General features: G+C 39.0%; 1 protein-coding gene across 3 annotated transcripts in view; it reads left to right on the forward strand.

Moving 5' to 3' along the window:
- Positions 1-1279: 1279 nt before the first annotated feature.
- The window catches only part of Psen1 (presenilin 1), a 70028-nt gene continuing 50297 nt past the window's right edge, over positions 1280-21010 (forward strand). The window contains exons 1-2 of one of the 3 annotated variants that reach the window (XM_010645426.3): positions 1280-1389; positions 7504-7643. In XM_010645426.3, the coding sequence (XP_010643728.1) occupies positions 7557-7643 (87 nt within the window). In that variant the 5' untranslated portion in view covers positions 1280-1389; positions 7504-7556. Of the gene's footprint in view, positions 1390-7234; positions 7324-7503; positions 7644-21010 lie in introns of those variants that run through there. The other 2 variants (XM_010645429.3, XM_010645427.3) reach the window with 2 other exon arrangements.

Genomic DNA, 21010 nt, shown 5'->3' on the forward strand with positions numbered 1-21010 from the left:
GCTAGGCATTGTTCTCAGCACTTGTAATATATATGCAAGCAAAAATAACCTTACTCAAAAGTTAAGGGGGGGATGAGGTTTGGGTTTTTCTGTGATCTACTTATTTTTGGTATTTTTTATTTGCACTTGCCAGGCAGGCAGTGACAAACCACTGAACCAGGTCCCAGGACCCTGTTTTATTTTTTGAGACAGGGTCTCTTGATGTAGTTTTCAAACTGGCCTTGAACGCTACATAATCTAGGCTGGCCTCAGACTCCTGGTAATCCTCCTGTGTCAGCCTCCTAAGGGCTGGGATTACAGGCGTGTGCCAACTGTCATGCCCAGCCAGGAATTTTTTAGATAGGTTTTTGTTTTGGCACACACAGTGTTTTATCTTTTCCACTTTAAGGAAAAGATTACTGAAGTATGAAGCTACAGAGTATAAAAGCTATTGAAATATGTTGATACAGCTTTCTAAAACAGGCGGTAGTGCAGGGCAGGAAGAGAGGGATTTGAGATTGGTGTTCCGGAATGTGAAAGGGATAGCCTGGGAAAGTAAAAAAAATTTTGTTGAGAAAAATGTAATTTGGGGAGATTGGGTTTTCTTTTTTCCAGTTTTTTTCTGATTACACATGAACTTGAACACTTCCACTTTTTTTAACCTTGGTTGTAATATGGTATTAGTTTTGATGAATGTGTCACAAGCTGCTTAATTTAGTTGTAGGTAGTGCCTTTACAGCTGGATTAAAGCTGGCGGATACAGAAATGAAAAACCCACCGTGAACCAAGTATTGTTAGGTTTGGGAATTATGAAAGTGATACATTTTCAGCCTTTCAGAAATTTACCATTTAGGAAAACTGATTTCCAAACTTGGAGCCCAAGAATCCAGGAAGCTGGCATAGTTCTCTCCACCCATCATAAGTTTTGATTCTTGGGGGTAGGGAAGAGAACATTTACAATTTTAACTAGCATTCTTGTGATTCACACTTTAAGAAACCATAAATGGGTGCTACAGCCCAATGAGGGATGTTAGATTTAAGGTGTCATCACTCGCAAGCCGGGAGAACGCTCAGTGGATTTGGTCTTGGGCTCCACCGTGGCCTCAGAGGCCTGACAGCTCCAGACCCACGCCCGCAAACGGAACCGGTTGCTCCGGACTTTCAGGGAGCTCGGGACTGCCTTCAGCGCAGGGATTCCCCCGACGCCACGGTCGGAGCGAAAAGCCGGAAGCTCCGCCCGGCCCTGGCTTCGCCGCCAACGGCGCCAGAGCCGGAAATGACGACACAGATGAGTCTTCCAGGGCGGGGCCTGGGGCGGGTAGTTTAGCGGGGTGAGATTTTACCTCGGAAACAAAACAGCGGCCGCTGGGGAAGGGACTTTCTCTGAGCGAGCTCCGGCTGGGAAAGAAGGTGAGTGACCGGGAATCTGCGGAGAAAGGAGGGCGTTCCTGCTCCTGTGTGGCACTGGCAGCCACAGACCGGGCCTGGCCCTTTGTCGCCTCTGGCCGGAGCCGGTGTTCCCCAGGATGAGGGGCGGGGCGCGGCCGGTTGGAGACTGAGGAACCCCGCGTGGGAAGTGAGGGGCGGCCAGTTTCTCGGGCCCAGGATTCGGCCCGCGTCAGGTTGAAAAGAGTCTCTTCGGAGCTATGGTCGGGAAATACTGGCTTCCCGGAGGCTTCTCGAGGCGCAGGTGCTGGGGCGGGACTGACTATCTTGAGTGGAGTGGGAGAGAGAGGAAGTGACCTGGGTCGGGTCTGCTTGAGCAACTGGTGCAACGCCGCGGCTCGTGCCCTAGTGTGTCCTTGTCCAGTAGTGAGTGGCACTCGGGAAATTTCTCTCATGTCTCACTCGCCATGCGGAAAAAGCGTCTTAGTGCTTTTCCTTGATCGGGGCTGTCGTGATGTACGCGTGGCCGGTGTGTGGCCGTGTTTTTAGTATTTGCTTTTCTTCTTCTTGCCCTTTTCAAATGTGTGCACTGTTGTGGCCAAAGTTTGGTTTTGGACACATCAGTCTGGTAGCGGAGGCTGGAATAGATACGAGAATTGAGGTGAGTTTTGCATAATTCAGGTGAAATATAATGAGAGTTTGGGGTGTTGGCAGAGGCATAGAGCAATGTAAGCAGTACATAGCAACCAAATGAGGATCAAAGAATCAAATGTACTGTTGACCAGGAGGATTTAAGTTTAGAGAATGGAAGACACTATTCTCAGAAACAAGTTAGAAGGGAAGAAGTAAAGAAGAAGTGCTTTGGAAGTATTGCTTTTGAAGTGTCAGTTGGTGAAAATGTCCTGTGGCCAAGACTGACACTAAGAACATTAGTCACTTAGGTAGACTTACCAGTTGATGTTGGAGCAGTGGAGGATATGCCTAAGGGGAAAAAGGGGACGCCATGGACAAACACTTAGGAAAGAGGCAGCTGAGGAGAAATGAGTGTGGTAGGAGGAGAACCACAATAGTGCAGTGTCACAAAAACAGAGGGAGGAAAGAGGCTTCAGGAAGGAAAACGTTGCGAAATACTTTGAACGTTAGGCCTGATGTAACAACTGAGAATTGAGAAAAACACTGTAGAACAAATATATTGTGAGCCATAAATGTTTGTACTATTTATTTACTTATTTACTTATTGTGGCGCTAGGGATTAAACCCAGGGCCTCATACACTGTAGGCAAGCACTACCACTGAGCTGCATCTTCAGACCCCAAAATTAGTTTAATTAAAATTTTCCTGGTAAACATATTTTGTAAAGGTAATAAACAGATGATATTAATTTAAATATTTAACCCAATATATCTACCATTTTTATTTCAACACACAATCTGAGAATTTACCCAATCTAAAATTTTACTTGTCTTCCTCTCTGTATAGTAAACTCCTCATGTAAACAGAAGCATATCTGATTCCATAGTATCCCCAGCACCTATCACAATGACTGGTTATGTGAAAGAAACCCAAAGAGTGTTTGCTGATTAGAGCATTAATGTTTGGTTTTTAGAATGGGTTATACAGTTCTTTGTTTAAATTGATCCAGAGCAAAAGAATGCTTGCAATGCGGATACATCTAGAAGCTTACAAATTAATTAGATGTGAGTAATCACTTTTTCATTATAAATTAGTCATTCTATCCATTTCCACAGAGGATTTGAGACAATAACTTGTAATTGAACCATCATTATGAAATTATCAAAATTAAATAACCTTTTGGCAAAAGTCTTTAAAATTGAGAATTTAAGCTAGGTGTGGCTGTGCCTGTAATCCAAGCTATTGGGAGGCTGAGGCAGGAGCATCACTTGAGTTCGGGAGTTCAGGGCCAGCCTGGGCAATAGAGCAAAACCCTATCTAAAAGAAAAAAGTTTGAAATACAGGACCTTTGTCTCATATCCACGATTCTCAAATCCCCAAATCCCTAAACTGTAAAGTGTTTCATAAGTAGTTTGATGGAAATCTAACATGAATTTAAATATAGACATTATTTCAACTTGTAGCCTTAATGTTTCATGTTGTGATGCTGAGGACGTATAACATGGTATTTGTTTCTTATTACCTTCATAAAATTCAAAAATTCTGAATTCTAAACACATTTAGTCCTCCAAGAGCTGCAGATAGGGGATTCTGGGGTTACTTCAGTTCATCTTCATTGCGTCTTCTGAGCCAGCATTACCATTATTTTAAAACAAGTTGCTACAACAACTCTACATAGCACATCTCCCCCAAATTCAGCAGTTTGGAGCTCTGCTTCAAGGTGTAGGTATGTGGATCAGCAGGGAGCATTCTCATTTGCTTATTTTATTCTGGGGCTCAGGCTAAAGGGGCAGAGGCTATGCAAGGTAAACTCTTCTCAACAACAGCAGAAGTATAAGAAGGCAAGACAATTTCACAAGCATAGTTCAATTGTCTGCCTATACCTAATCTGTTAAGACTGCACTGACCAAAGTCCAGTTAGGATGGCAAGTGGCTTAGGCCCAGTATGAGGCCCAGCAAGTCAGAAGGCCAAGCCCAACATCGCTGGAGAGAAGTACAATGGTCTCTTGATATCTTCAGGGCATTGGTTCCATAATATGTGAGGGTGCTCAAGTATACATAAAATGTAGTGTTTACATGTAACCTACACATAACCTCTGGAATTCTTTTTTTTCCTTTTGGATTGTATGCCCAGTTAAAAAAATTTTCAATGCAATACCAGTAGATATTAATAAGAAAATATAAAAAACACTCTTCTATGAAAAAAATAAAACAATTTTGTAACAAAATCAAATCATTTTTAGGTTATGTGTAATATAGTGCAAATGCTATGTAATCATACTGTATCATTTAGGGAATAAAAGGGAAACATGTCTGTACATGTTCAGTACAGACAATTCTTTCTTCCTCCCAAATATTTTCAGCCCCCAAATATTTTTGATCTTGATTGCATCTGAGGATGCCTAACTGAAGAATATAGAAGGCTGACTGTATAGTCCTCCCTTGGGGATGCTGGCTAGCGGAGAAAGTGGATATTTGCTGAATAATCTAATCTACCACAGATGGTTCACAGAGGTGGAGTGGGATGGAAGGATGGTGAACAACCACCAAATAGGATGTATCACTATCCTTGCTCTTTTTAGCATCTACCCTTTTCAAAAGCTTTTTGTAGCTGGGGATTTAGCTCAGTGGTTTGGTGGCCTGCCTTGCAAGCGCAAGGACCCGAGTTCAATCCCCGATACCAAAAAAAAAAAAGCTTTTTGTAGGACTGGGGAAATTATTTGCTCCTAATGCCTTAAAAATTCAGAAGAGTTTTTCCAGGATGTATTTCCTTGCAAAAAAAAAAAAAAAAGTGTGTGTGTTTCTTGGCTAATTTTAAAAATTAATTTAGTATTTTTATTTATATTGATTTTACAGTACATTTAGAGGTAGAGTTTGGTTACATTTACTGTTGAATGCTAGTCTTGAAAACCCCAAATAAAAGCCTTTCCTTCCCATCTATTTATTCAGAACTTGGGCTGCCTGTCAGGAAGAAGCTGTTAGACTGACACCAAAACTGATTAAATACTTTTGAAGGAAAAGAATAAATCACAAGCACATTGGCCCCTGAAAACCTTTTAGCAGCCTAATACATATGCAGCAGAAAATACATACAGCAGTTTGTTTTTTTTTGGGTACCCAGTATTGAACTTGGTCCTTGGGCTTGCAAGGCAGGTGATGGAGCCACAAGCTAAATCCGCAGCCCTTAAAGCAGTTTTCCAGAAGAAAAGCTAGGCATGTAGCTTAGAGACGAGAAAGCAAGTTGAAAACCCTTTGTAAAAGCTCATGATCAAATGTCATAAAAATGTTTTTGTAGAGTACTGTACCAGGTCTGTTTACACTTATCTGAGAGTGAAGAAAGAAAATGATACCAATAATCAACCATATTCTATAGAAGCTATAGTTGTTATCTTGGAAAGAGCAAGAAAAAAATGTACTTTTCTGTGCTTCCTTGAATAGGATTTTTAATAAGCTTATTCTGAGATTCCGCATTGCTCCTGAGATACTTTTTGAAGAGAAAGTTTTCTTGCAGACAGACTTTTCTGTGGTGCAGGCTAAGCTTTGAGATTATTCATAGTTCTCTTGGGGCTTTTTTGATTTCTTTATATACAGTAGAATTTCTTATCAAGAATGATTTCTTTTGTGTGATTGAGCAAGTGTTTTGAGTGAAAAGATACATGGATAGCAGTGAACTGAAGGGCTTTGCTTTGTTGTCTTCAACAGGTGGCCAGAGAAGAAAGCACCAAAATTATTTATGTCTCCTCCTCTCTTTTGCAATCCAGGTTATAGGAAAGATCCACACTTCCCAGCTGTCTTTTCCCATATTCACAGGGCTCAGCTGAAAATGTTATAAAATCTACAAGTGTTTTTTGCCATGCTGCCTAAACAGTAGGGTCGTTGACCTTTTGCATGCACTCATCAATTGTTTTCAGCTATTTCTGGACCAAAAACAACTCTGCTTGGCCTGTCCCTTTCTGCCAACAGTGGATATTTGTTCCCAGAGCCTGACCTGACTCTGTTGCTTGTCTCTGCTTCGTGCTGTGTTCCAAAGGAAACTCTTTGAGGTAGTCTACCTCCTGCAGCACTGAGACCCTGCAGAAGATCAGGGAAGGCCTGTGATTTCTCTAGGTAACCAGAAAACCCCTGGGCTTGACATCAGACAACTTGAGTACTGGGGTGTAATTCACTTGTCCCTGAACCTGCACAGAAAAATTCCTTCACCTTTTCTGAGGTGTTGTGGGTTTTGTGGTTTTATTTGTTTTCAAGACTGGGTCTATGTAATCCAGGCTGGCCTTGAACTCCCTATGTAGCCCAGAATAGCCTCAAACTCAGGTATCTGGCCTCACCCACCCAAGGGTTAGGATTATAGGCATGGACCAGCATACCAGCTTCCTGAATGTGTTTCTTTTTAACATCCTAGTATAAATTATTTTTCTTATTATTTTTTAAAGAATTAAAGCCGAACGTGGTGGCTCATGCCTTTAATCCCAGCACTCGGGAGGCTGAGGCAGAAGGATCGCTGTGAGTTCGAGACCAGCCTGGGCTACATAGTGAGTTCCAGGTCAGTCACAACTACATAGTGAGACCCTGTCTCAAAAAACAAAACAAAACAAAACAAAACAAAACAAAACAAAACAAAAAAAAGAATTAAATGGAATAATGGATGGATGTGAAAAGAACTTTGAAAATAGTATTGAGTTATGCGTCATGACTTATGTATTATCCTTGTTGTCTTACTTTTCTTGTTGAAACAAAATACCTGACATCCACAAGTTAAAAGAGGAAAGATATATTTTACTTCATAGTTTATAGAGGTTTCAGTCCATACTTGGTTGGCTCCAAGGCAGGGTGGCATGGGAGAGGAGAAACAGTCCATGGCAGGTCAGGCAGGAAGCAGAGAGGCAACAAGCCTGCCTTCTTTTTTCTTTTCTTTTCTTTTGTTTTTTTGAGATGGGCTCACTGTGTAGTTCAGGTTGGCCTCAAACTCATAGTGATCCTCCTGCCTCAGCCTCTGGAGTGCTGGGATTATAGGTGTTCACCACCATACCTGGTTTAAGCCTGCTTTTTTTTCTGTCCTTATATTCCATCCAAGCTACAAACATTTTAGGTAGAGGTGTATTCCAATGACAATAAATCTGTCAGTTGAAGATCAGGGCAAATGAACATTTCTGGTGTACAAGTTAGCCACATAAGTATTTGATGGGTATGAATGGATTTGCCAGTATTTGACCAACTATGGATGACCTAGTAAAATTCAATTTCAGACCTAATCCAGGAGCCTGCAAGCTTCAGCAGCCCTTGAGGTCTGAGGTTGGCGTGGCCTGGAGGAGAGCATATGAAAGAGAGGTTTGTTGCTGAATGTAATTTATGAGAGCTTTTAAAAATTAAAGAGTGTTGGGCCGGGGATTTAGCTCAGTGGTTCTGCTGCCTGCCTCTCAAGTGCAAGGTCTCAAGTTCGATCCCCGGTACAAAAAAAAAAGAGTGTAATCATAATGCACAAAGTTCTGCTTTCTTTTTCTTTTTTAGACCTCCGAGAAGCTTTGTTTTCTGAGGAAAAGTATTTCTGTACAGTTGCTCCAATGACAGAGATACCTGCACCCTTGTCCTACTTCCAAAATGCACAGATGTCTGAGGACAGCCACCTGAGCAACATTGTACGTAGCCAGGTATAGTGTCAGCCTCTGAAACTTCTCTTGCCAGATTCAGTTAACCTACCCTCATCTCCAAGAGATGTTGGTGGGGAGGGGGCGGTGGTTAGGATTTTGAGACAGGTTCCACTGTGTAATTCAGGCTATCCTTGAACTCACTATGTAGCCCAGACTGGCCTTAAACTCATGCTAATCTTCCTGCCACAGCCTCTCAAGGACTGGGATTACAGGTGTGCATCACCATGCCTGGCTAGGACTAGGTTTTTTGACTTTGCCAAATTTATGTATTTGTTGAACTTCAACTGAGAGCAAAGCATTATACCCTTTGGTGATAGGAGCGACAAGGCTGGCTTGTTGTTGTTGTTAGTTTTATTGTACTAGGGGATCAAACCCATGCTAGCGAAGCCCTCCACCCTGAACTTCATGGGGCTGTTTCAGACATGGATGATACATTTCCTCCCTGGCTATCACATATCACCTCCTCAGTTAAAACCTTCTTCAACTTCCAGAGGTGAAGCACCTTGTAGTCCACTTGTTTATTATTTTACATATCATGTTATTAACTCTCTTATGTGGCTGAGTACATTGTTTTTACTTTTTCCAGTATCTAGCACAGATCCTGCTCTCACTCAGTAAATATTCACTGAATGATTGTACAATGCAAGGCTAAGTGTAAAAGTTCTTAGTTAAAAGGAGGGAATCAGGAAAGGGGTATAATATATGGCATGGGACTCAGAGAGTCTTCACCAATTGCACACTGAGACGTCAGATCTGCCTGCAACCCTGTTAGCCAATCACTGCAGAATGAGCACCAGTTCCACAGAAAGCCTGTAAAATGACTAGAGAATTGTAGAGGTGGAGTCAGAATGGGGGAAAGCACAAGGCTTCTCCTCACAAGTAGTTATAAAGGACTGGAAGACCACAAGTCTGATCTGCAGAGGGTTAGTCCATAAGGTGAACAAACTGGAGAGCTTAAATGGCTTGGAGCTTTTCTTAGTACTCTGAAGATACAGAATTCCTTACTTTTCCCAGCTATAAAATTAGGTAATTTACTCATTAATCTCAGAATTCTTTGCTAGCTCAAAAATTTTGATATGACCAGAAGTTAGAATGGCCAGCCATCCCATTTTGCTTGAAACTAGAGGTCAGGAACACAGTTTTAAATTTTCAAACTGGGACAGTCCTGAGCCAATAGGATCAAGGTGGTATTTGTCACTTTAGCACAAGTATGACATTGGAATCATTTTGGAAATGAGTAACCAAATCTTACCCAATTTACTGTCATGTAACTTCCGGTACCATCACAGTCATAAACTGTTAGATAATGTGACTGAAGATATAACATCTGAAGCATTTTTCTTGTTCCAAAGATCAGATGTCTTTGGCTTTACTTTTTTAGTTTTAGCAGATACAATGATGGACTGTGATGGGTTTTCATTTTGTGAACTATGTATAATTGTTTTGTTTTGTCTTTTGGGGATTGAACCAAGGATCTTTGCACTGAGCTCCACACCTGCCCCTTTTTAATTGAATGGGGTCTTACTAAGTCTCTAAATCAGCCAACATTGGCTTGAGCTTGTGATGCTCCACTTCAGCCTCCCAGAATGCTGTATTACTAGTGTATGCCACCACACCAGCTAATATAGTCATATTCTTGGAATCTCATGTTTGAAATTAGAGCTGAAAATAGTAGGGATTTTTTTTTAGCCCAAATATTTTATTTCTCTTTTGTTGTGAAATGTTTCAAGCATATACCGCCCAACTTTATTAGATTTTTTTTACTTGTCTTTTTGCTGTGTATACCATTTTTGTTTTGGTATTTGATGTTGTTTGCTAATGGTGTTGGGGATGAAACCCTGGGTCTTTCTCCTGCCAGGCAAGAGCATTACCATTAGCTGCATCCCCATCTCTTCTTTTTTTTGTGTGTGTGTGTGTGTGTGTGTGTGTGTGTGTGTGTATTTTTTTTTTGTTTGTTTGTTTGTTTTTTTGGTACCGAGGATTGAACTCGGGTCCTTGCGCTTGCAAGGCAGGCCACCGAACTGCCGAGCTAAATCCCCAGCCCCCCATCTCTTCTTTACAGTTTTATTGTGAAGCAGAGTCTTGCTAAATTGCGCAGGCTGGCCTCAAACTTGAGATCCTTCTCCCTCAGCCCTCCAAATAGTTGGGATTACAGGTATGCACACCACTATACCTTATGGTAGGATTTTGAAGGTTGTTTTCCCTAAGTTTTCTCCCTCACAGGCCATCTCTGTCTCTTCCTTGTTTTTTTTCCTCTCACCCTGCCCCCACCACCATCTTTCTTTTTTTCTCTTATTTTTACTGAAAATCAAACCCAGGGACTCATGCATGCTAGGCAAACAGTTTACTTCTGAACTATACCCTTAGCCACCTTGCTTGCCTGCCTGCCTGTTTGCTTACCTGCCTGCTTTCTCTCTTTCTCTCTCTCTCTTTTCTTTCTCCTTCGCCTTCTCTTCCCTTTCCTCCTCCTCCTCCGCCCCCCCACCCCTTTTCTTTTTCTTTCAGACAAGGTCTCACTATGTAGTTCAGGTTGACCTTGAATTCACTCTATAGTCAGGCTGGCCTCGAATGTACAGTGATCCTCCTGCCTCAGCCTCCCAAGTGCCAGCCTGGACTACCTGATGAGTTCAAGTTCAGCCTGAACTACATAGCAAGACCCTCTCTTTCACACACACACACACACACACACACAATAAATAAAAGTTGTAGGAGAAAGTTTCTGCATTTCTGAAATTTATATATATGACCTGTTTAAAAAAAAGACATTCCCATGTTTTTGGAATTTACAGATATATAGATTCATATAGCCCTAGTTCATTCATTTTTTTCTTTTTTCATGAATATATAAAAATTATTCTATTTAAGAATACTTAGTATTTTCCAATTTTTCACAATAAGTAATACTAGAGTGATTGTCATATTAATTGATCTTTGAGTACATGTATTGAATTTCTCAAAAGATAGTTTCAGACTCAGCACCTTGCACTTTCGAGGCAGGTGGTAGAACCACTGAGCTAAATCCCTAGCCCAGTACATGGGCTTTAAACTGTATTAATGATTGCTCTTCAAAGTGGTTTTACATCAAGAGTGTATTGCAAGATCCATTCTTTAACATCCTTGTCAGTTATTAGTGTTGTCTGACTCCTTACATGTCAGTCTGATGGTCTTGAAATGGTTTCTTATATTATTTCATTGTTTTTGAGGCTGGGAATTTGTGCTGAGTATATGCTCAACCATAGCACTACACTCCAGCCCTCATGTTTTTTTAATTATATTTCCCCAATTGTTAATAAGTTTGAGCTTTTTTCTTATGCTTGTTTACCACTTGTATTTCATTTGTGAGTACCTATTTGTGTTCTTTGCCAGTTTTTTAAAAATTGATTGTTTGCCTTTTTTATTACTGACTTTATAAAAAACATTTTATACACTTTTTATACACACATTTTAGGAAGGATCGGGTACTTATATTGACTATATGCTTTTCAAATATTTTCTCCTAATTTGTAGCTTTAGTTTATTTACAGTGCCTAGTTTAAGTATTTCAAATGAATTTATCTTTTCTTTAAAAATGTATTCATATGTTTTGTTTTGTTTTGTTTTGTTTTGTTTTGTTTTGAGACAGGGTCTCACTACATAGTTGAGACTGACCTGGAACTCACTATGTAGCCCAGGCTGCTCTCAAACTCATGGTGATCCTCCTGCCTCAGCCTCCCAAGTTTTGGAATTACAGGCGTGCACCATCACACCCAGCTCGTATCTTTTTAATTTAAAATATTTTGAGAAAAAAAAATGCAGCATAGATTTAACATTCCTAAATAAGAAAAAAGCATTCTATATTTTACACAGCCTGAAACATAGGACCCTGCCAGAACTTGCTGTGTGGTCAGCTGTTGTTCCACTATTTTAGCATTGTATTAATCTATGCTGGGAAAAGAAGAAAAAGATTGGCAGTTTTGATGATTTTCCCCTTTTATTTTTCAAATGTTCTATAATAAATGTAACTATCTTATAATTTTAACTATTATTAACTATTTTAGAAAAGGAATTTTAGTGGGAAGAAAATCAAAAGGGCAGTGGGATGTGGGAGATAGGAAAGGGGGCAGACATTCAAAAGTTTCTGTGATGATTGACTAGAATAACAGAGGAGTTAGACAGTTGCTGTGAATGAAAGCTTCATAGTATGAGGTCTTTGAAAGCACCCTTATTGGTAATTGGAGTTCATAATATAAACTCATCAGGAAAAACTTCAGTTATGACTATTAGTTTCTATTTTTAAAAATTGAGGGGCTAGGGGCCAGGGATTTGGCTCAGTGGTTCCGCTGCCTGCCTCGCAAGCACAAGGTCCTGAGTTTGATCCCTGGTGCCCCCCCAAAAATTGAGGAGCTAGAAGTATAACTGAGTGGTTGACTGTGCACTTAGCATGCATAAGGCCCTGGGTTCAATCTCCAGCACCAAAAAAAAAAAAAGTGAAATGCTGGGACTAGGGATATAGCTCAGTGGTAGAGTGCTTATCTCATGGGTGAGATCCTCGGTTCATTCCCCAGCACCACAAACAATAAGGAAGAAAAGGCCATATAGGATATTTTGAAAACTTTCATAACAAATATTAAAAGTAGGCCCAGCATAGTGGCACATGCCTGTAATTCTAGGATGCTGGTAGTCTCATGCAGGAAGATCAGAAGTTTAAGCCCAGCCCAGACAACTTAGTGAGACCCTGTCTTAAAATAAAAAGGGATAGGAATAGAGCTCAGTGTGAAAGCCCTGGATTCAATCCCCCGGTACTGGGGGGAAAATGAAGTGTTTGGATTTACCCTTTAAGTTTTGATTATCTGGAAATCTAGCTCATAAAATTCCTGCCAGTGTCAAAGAGAGTTGTTAAGGCATTGCTCTTATGTTCTCACTTTTTGGAATTTTAAATTTTTTTAATGTTTATTGACTGCATCTGGGTAATAAATTCCCGAAAGCAGCTTTGTTCCTGCTTCTGAGCTGCCTTTACAGTTGGATGGTCACTCAAACCACTTCAATCCTGATCTCATAGCAACAAAGGAAAAAAAGTCATTTTGGAGTTTTTCTTACAGTAGCAAGAGATTTTTGAAATTTTTTGTACTTAAATAAAAGTGTGAAATGAGTCATCTTGATTGCCTAAGGTCTACAGAGTTCCTGTGGAAGGGTCCTTGGTTTCCTTTCCTCTGGGTGCGTTTCCTTAGCCATCTGTGTTACTGCTCCAGCTGCCATGGTACATCTGCACTGCTCTCACCACAGGGTTGGGGCAGATCTCCAGTTTGTATGTAGAAGAACTATTGCATGGTAGCCTGACCTGTCACAGGAACACAGTGGAGAATCCATGTTCCCTTACTCCTCAGAGATATGTGTCCTGCTTTCCTAGAAGATGGTGTTCAAGTGAAAGTATTACTGCCTTCCATGACTTTATTGTACCTCTAACTAGAAGCTAGCATAGCTTTTTCATTTGCTTTTGCTGATGGTTGGGTACTACATAGGGTGTGGAGATAAGAAGATAAAATGGCAAATGATTCAGCTGTTTCTGAAAGAGGGCAAAGTTTACAAGTTGGGAGATAACTGAAGTGCTTGGTTTCCTATATTATGCATATATTGGATATTAAAGTAACAAGGACATTGTGTGTTTTTCTAGTTTGTCTATTGATAGACAATAAATTATCAGTTCTTTGGTTTGCTTTCACTATATCAAAATAATTTTTAGAGGCAGGCAGCAGCACCACTGAGTTAAATCCCCAGCCCTCTGTTGCAAATTTTTGATGAGATCTTTTGCCTTGATCTATCATAATTTTTGCTCTCAGTTAGCCTCCATTCCATTTCTACTGATGCTACAGAAATATTACCACCTGAAGAAAGAGTGTAAACTTGAGCATGAGAATTCATGGTTTTGATTTAGAATGCACTTAACATTTTTTTTTAATGTGAATTAACTGGGTCTTTTTGCTTTCTTAAGATATAAAAGAATTTTTAAAAAGATACAAAAGAATACAATTTTTTGAAATCTGAAACTAATTTATATTGTCTTTTAAACCTTATAGAATATATATTATAGTCCTGGTTTTCAGACCTTAGTGTGCCTTGGATGAAGTGATTGTTAACACAAGTTCTGTGGCACCAGCTGGAGTTTCTGATTTTGTATATTTGGAATGGGACCAGAATATGCACCTCTGCTCATTCCCCACGTCTTGCCAGTGCTGCTGCTTCACTATAATTTGAGAACAGCTGTATTTGCATTAATAAATTTTTAAAAAATGACATTGGAAACAATTATTAGATATATAGGTAGAGTCCTTAGTATTTTATTCATATGACTCAAATTTTCTAGTTTTTAAGGAAACAAATTGTCAACGTCTTTTTTGATTTAGAATAGAAAATAATCATTTGTTAACTGAAAATACTGTTTATAGTAAATAAAAATAAAATACTGTTTATAGTTAAATAAAGTACTAATCATTGAAAGGCCAAAAATGATTGTATAAAAACAATTTCAGAAGGACATTTTATAAATCTACCTTTCGCTGCAAAATTTATATTAAAATATGTCTGGTCTTTATAAATGAAGGAAATTGTGCAAGGAAAAAAGCTTATTTTTTACAACACCCCCATTCTAATGTTTCTCAACATATGTACACAGTTATAATGAATATTTACATTTTTATCATTTAAAACTTGCTTCGTGTACACATTTTTATGCAACTGTCAGTATCCCTAAAAAGTTGCAGTATATTCTATTACGTTGACAGAATTCTAGTGTGAGTATTAGCTATTTTAAGTGAGTATTTACTTAAAAAAGGAATCAATCCTGCAATTAACTTTCCAGATTTCAATTGTGTTTCTGTAGTTACCTTTCCAGATTTCAAAATATTAAAGGAGAAAAATTTAATAAATTGTTAAGTAGTCATTTTCTAAATGAAGGTGGGTCACTTAAAAAAAATTTTTTTTTTTTACAATATGTTGCTGTGTAGTTCAGGCTGTCCTTGGATTCTGTGTAGCCAAGGCTGGCCTTGAACTTGTGACAGTCTTCTTGCCTCAGCCTCCAGAATACTATGATTACAGGTGTACACCACCCTACCCAACCGGTAACTTTTTAGAGTGTGAGAAATCAGTAAAATTAAAGACAGAGCAAGCCTATAAGCTGTTTAAAATGGTGTTTAAGTACTTGGGAACCTTAAGGATATAAATTTAAAGGGTTGATCTAACTTTAAACTTGAGACCCACAGGCTCAGTCAGCCTCTAACAGTGTTATTGTTCTGTTTATAGTAATGAAATTTTCTCAGTTATGTTAAAGTGAAGTAAAGAGAAAAAGAACTGAAAATCTCAGTGACATCTAGAACAAGCTCGTTTTTGCAAGACCAGTTAAACTGAAAATCTTAGGCACAGATTTTAATAATTTGCCAAGAAATACTAAGCTCAAGTCTAACACAAAGTCCTATAAATGTTGAATGGTATCTCTAACCAGTGATGTCAGTTGTTCACGGAAATGATAGCTTTCTTTGGCATTAGAGTAATGATTACACCTCTTACTCCAAGGAAAGCTTGGGCAGGTGCTAGATAGAATTCTGTGTGTTACTGGAAACATTGACTATGATTAATAAATGTTTCAAGTTTTCCACTTAACTTGCCACTCTTTTAAGTTACTTTCTAATTTATGCAGGCTTAGAATCCCACATTTTAAGTGTAGAAATCCAAGCAATTCATATGATTTATAGGATTTATTTATGGGATCAAACCCCAGGGTCTTGTGTATGCTAGACTAGTGCTTACCAATCCATCCCACCCTGAGGATTGATCCTTTTATAAATAAATACTTAAAATAGCTAATACTCACATTAGAATTCTGTCAATGTAATAGAATATACTGCAACTTTTTAGGGATATTGACAGTTGCATAAAAATGTGTGCATGAGGAAAGTTTTAAATGATAAAAATGCAAATATTCATTATAACTGTGTGTATGTTGAAAAACATTAGCATGGGGGTGTTGTAAAAAACAAGCTTTTTTCCTTGCACAATTATCTACATTAATATTTAGTTGCACAAAATTATGAATTTAAGTGTAGTAAAAACTGCCAAGAATAAAGTAGAAAATCAAGCAGTGACACCAAATTCTTTTCAAGTCAGAAAGAACATGAACAACATAAGGAAAGGATAGAAAGAGTATATACAGAAGAACTCTAAACAGCAATAAATATGAAAAACATAATTAAAACTTCATTTTTCACCTACCAGTGTGAATATTGGTACACATTGGTACTGAAGGTATAGGGAAATATACACACACATTCTTATAAACTATTCATGGGAGTTAGTTTATTGGAGGGAGGTTCTCACACAACACCTGCCTGGCAAGCATCCTGAGTTTGATCCCTAGTACTGGGTGGGAAAAACAAATTCAGCAATTAAATCTAAAAATGCACATACTTTTGACCTCACATTTCCACGTCTAGAAATTCATTCTATTAAAAAATTATCACAAGAGTACCAAGCAATATAGAAAGAATTTTAAATTTTAAATTTTGTTTTTGGTACCAGGGATTGAACTCGGGACCTTGAGCTTGCGAGGCAGGTGATGGAACCCACTGAGCTAAATCCCCAGACCCAATGTAGAAAGAATTTTTATTTGAGGGTTTAGTGAAGAGACACAGCTTAGTGGTAGTATTTGCCTATTATATCCCATACCCTAGGTTTGATCCCCAGCACCACACACATGCATACAGTTTTTTGAAGTGTTATTTATAATAGAATTTGGAGATAATCTCAATTTTCATCATTGAGGCATTAGTCACTTACGGTTTGACGAGTCAGTAGTATAGGGTAATAGCCAACAGTAGGGTCTCTTTACTAAACTATCTCAATTTGAATCTCTGCTCTAGAACGTCTTCACCCTATGATCTGTGGTAAATGATGTAGTCTTGTAAACCTACAGTTTCCTTGTTTGTTAAATGAAGTTTGAGGTATATTTACGTGTCCAGAGTAGGAAAGATATTGAATATATTAACTGATAAAAACAAATTTCAAAAAGTGGTTTTTAGGAAATCTAAAAGTATGTTGGAGACATGGTTCAGTGGTAGAGTGCTTGCTGCCTACCATGCCTGAGACCTTGAGTTCAATCCCCAGAACTGGTAAAATAAAATTAAAGTAAAATAAAAATCTAGCAGTGAATCATGTTGCTTACCATGTTCATGTTGTTGGACAGAAGAGATTAGGGATGATACTTTTATGTTATAAACTTTTGCTAGAACTTCCCCCAGTCTACTCATGGTACTGGAGATTGAACCTAGGGCCTTGTCACTGTGCTATATCCTCAGCCCTGTTTTGTTTTGAGGCAAGGTTTTGCTAAGTTGCCCAGCCTGGGTTTGAATTTGGCAGTCCTCCTGCCTCAGCCTGCCAGAGTGCTGGGATTACAGGCCTGCACCACCATAGAATTTCTTATAATTACAGAAATAGTTTTTGAAAAAACATTTTTAAGATCTAGGCAAGTACTATACTACATTAAAAATACCTCTCCACTTTTTAGCTCCTTGATAAATAAGCTCTCCAACTTGAGAATCCACAAACCTTGTGTGGCTGGACCTGTACTTACATCATGTTCTGAAGCACAGAGACAGGGGAAGAATTAAAGTGAAATCCCTGACCTAACACTACAGACCTCTGAGGAAGCTGGCTTCAGCGGAACTCACTTCCTACACACTGATCCTTCCCATAGGACCCCACCCTCCCTGAAACTTAGAACATTTATATAGTGAGTAATCCTTCCTTTTGCCACTGAAATGAAATCATTTGTAGTGGCTCAAGGCTGGGTTTTCTTTCTTAAAAATAGCCTTTAAGGGCAAAACTATGAAATAGTTTAAAAATCAAACATAGGGGAGGAAGCTAGGATGAGTAGTGCACAGAAAACTTTTAGGGCAGTGAAGTTACACTGTATGGTAGACACATATGTTATATACATTTGTCCAAGCTCATAAAATGTACAGGACGAGCCTGAATGAGCTCCTTGGACTTTGGTTGATTCTGACATGTGAATGTGAATGAATGAATCATCTGTAATAAATTACTGCTCTCGTGAGTGAGGTTGATATGGGAGGGGATTTGGGTACATGTGAGCAAGGAGTATGGAAACTACTTTCTGCTCAGTTTTCCTGTAAACCTAAAATTTCTCTAAATCAGTATTTTGAAAGAAATGAGACATAAACACACTGTTTTTATTGTTTAGAAATGCATGCTAAAATATTTATGTAGGAAATGATACATCTTGAGATTTGCCTCAGAATAATTCCAGAGGAACAAAATTGGTGGAAGAGATGATACAAGAGTAGCCAGAATCTGATGATAGTAAAGCTGAGTAAATTGCATGTGGGACTTCATTATAAACTTCTGACAGTGTTTAAACTTTTTCCATAATGAAGTGTTTTAAAATTAGCTTCAAGGGCTGAGTATTTAGTTCAGTGGTGCCACTGCCTGCCTTATAAGCACAAGGTCCCAAGTTTGATCCCTGGTACCAAAAAAATAAAGATAAAATTAGCTTCAAAATATAGTACATACTGTGCCTAAATCATTCCAGTATTTAAGTACCAAGATTTTTCATTCTTTGAAATTCTTCTGTATTTTTAGTATCATCTTCTCATTTTTTTCTCTTTTCGGTACCAGCGATCAAACTCTGGTCCCTGTGCTCGCAAGGCAGGCGGCCAAACCAATGAGCTAAATCCCCGTCCCTCATCTTCTCATTTAACAGTGTCAATGAATCTGTACACCCTTTGAGAAAAACATTTTTGGCGGGTAGGGGAAGGTGAGACAGACAGTCTTGTTTGTCTTTTGAACTCACTATGTAACCCAAACTGTCCTCAAATTTATGGCAATCCTCCTGCCTCAGCCTCCCAAGTACTGGGATTACAGGCGTTTATGCCACCACATCCAACTGAGAAAGATGCTTTTTTAAAACACATTTATTGTGCTGTAATTGGCATACAGTAAACTATACATCTTTTAAAGTACGTGTGTGTGTGTGTGTGGGTGTGTGTGTGTGTGTGGGTGTGTGTGTGTGTGTGGGTGTGTGTGTGTGTGTGGGTGTGTGTGTGTGTGTGGGTGTGTGTGTGTGTGTGGGTGTGTGTGTGTGTGTGGGTGTGTGTGTGTGTGTGGGTGTGTGTGTGTGTGTGGGTGTGTGTGTGTGTGTGGGTGTGTGTGTGTGTGTGGGTGTGTGTGTGTGTGTGGGTGTGTGTGTGTGTGTGTATGTGTGTGTGCGTGTTTCAAGAATTGAACCCAGGGCCTTTGAACGGAGCTGCATTCCTGCTCTTTTTTAATTTTTTAAATTTTGAGACAGGATCTAGCTAAGATGTCCAGGCTGAATTCAGATTTGAAGTCTCCTGCCTTAGCTTCCCAGAGTGCAGAGATTACAGGTATGGGCCACCATGCCAGCTAATAATTTAAAAACCCTTAAAATATACATGTTCATAAGTTTTGACATATGTAAATACCTTTAACTATTACAATAGAAAAAAGCATATCCATTACCCCAAAGTTTTCTCTCTTTCTTTTAATCTCTCCCTGCCCTTGTTCCTCTTGAAACAATCGCTGATTAGTATCTCCAGTTTTTGTTTTCTAGAATTTCATATAAATGGAATCACGCAGACTCTTTCGACTGGTTTCTTTTTTTCTTTCTTTTTTTTTTTGGTACCGGGGATTGAACTCAGGTCCTTGCACTTCCAAGGCAGGCTACCGAACCGCTGAGCTAAATCCCCGGCCCCTTGACTGGTTTCTTTCATTCAGCATAATTATTTTGAGCTCGTCAGTGTTGCAATGTTCCTTTTTATTGCCAGGTTGTATGGCTATGACATAATTGTTTTGATCCACCTACTTGTTTGTATATGAGGGTCTTTTCCAGTTTTTGAGATACTACTCTAAGGTGCTATGGATTTTCATGTACAAATCTTTGTATGGATATATGCTTTCATTTATCTTGGGTAAATGTCTAGGAGAATATAATCCAGTGTGGTAGATTATATAGTTTTTAAGATACTACCAGTTTTCCAAATCATGTAATTCTACATTCCTGCCCCCCATGTGTGAGAATGCCATTTCCTCCACATCTTTATCAGCATTTGGTATGGTCAGTCTTTTTAATTTCTTAGCCCTTCTACTAGTGTTAGTATCTCATTGCAGCTTTAACTTGCATTTCTCTAATGAGTTATAGTGTTGGTATCTTTTCATGTACATGTTTGATAGCTTTTTTCCTCCCTGTACTGGGAATTGAACCCCGGGTCCTTACACTGAGCTACATCTCCAGCCTTTTTGTTGTTGTTTTTATTTTTGAGAGAGTCTCTAAATTGCTAAGTTGCCCAGGCTAGGCACAAACTTGCAATTCTCCTGCCTCAGCCTCCTAAGAGTGTTGGGATTACAGGCCTGTACCACTACACCTAGTTTATTTGATATCTTCTGATAAGTGTCTGTTCAAATCTCTTGCCTATCTTAAAATTGTTCATTACTGAATTTTGAGAACTCATTGTATTCGGGAGACAGGTCCTTTATATAGTATATATGCTTTACAAATATTTCTCCAGTCTGACTCATCTTTTTATGAATAGTGGTTTTTGAACAGAGAAGTTTTAAATGTCAATGAAGTCCCTTTTATCAGTTTATTCTTTTGAGGATTATACTTTTGGTGTCATTTTCTAGGAAATCTTAGCCTAATCCAAGTTCTCAAAAGTTTTTTTTCAACATTTTTTATGGATGCCTTATAGTTTTATAGCATTTTAGCATTTAGGTCTATGGCTGGCACTGTAGTCCTGTAGTCCCAAATATTTGGAAGGAAGAGGCAGGAAAATCACTTGAACCTAGGAGTTCAAGGCTAACCTAGGCAACATAATATGATCTGGTTTGTTAAAACAAACAAAAAATTGTATCTAGGTCTATGATCCTTTTTAAGTTGATTTTTAAAATAGGATATGGTACAGGGTATAGATCAAGGTGCATTTGAATATTCAATTGTTTCAGTACCAGTTAAAAAAAAAAAAAAACCTGTCTTCTACGAAGTGCCTTTGCACCTTATTCGTCAAAAATCAGTTGTCAAAAAAAAAAAAATCAGTGTCCACACTAAATACTACTGTCTCAGTCTGTTTCTGGGCTCGCTGTTCTGTTCCATTATTCTTTTTGTCTTTGTTTGTGCCAATACCACATTTTGGTGATTACTGTGACTGTACATTAAGTCTCAAAATCAAGTAGTGTTTGCCAGCTTTGTTCTTTTGTGTGTGGGGGGCATTGAGATAGGGTCTCATTATGTAGTTGAGACTGGCCTGGAACTCACAGTGATCCTCCTGCCTCAGCCTCCTGAGTGCTGGGATTACAGACGTGTGCCACCA

This window comes from Fukomys damarensis, unplaced genomic scaffold (genome assembly GCF_012274545.1).
Source record: "Fukomys damarensis isolate Sample0158 unplaced genomic scaffold, DMR_v1.0_HiC HiC_scaffold_21, whole genome shotgun sequence".
Classification (NCBI taxonomy): domain Eukaryota; kingdom Metazoa; phylum Chordata; class Mammalia; order Rodentia; family Bathyergidae; genus Fukomys; species Fukomys damarensis.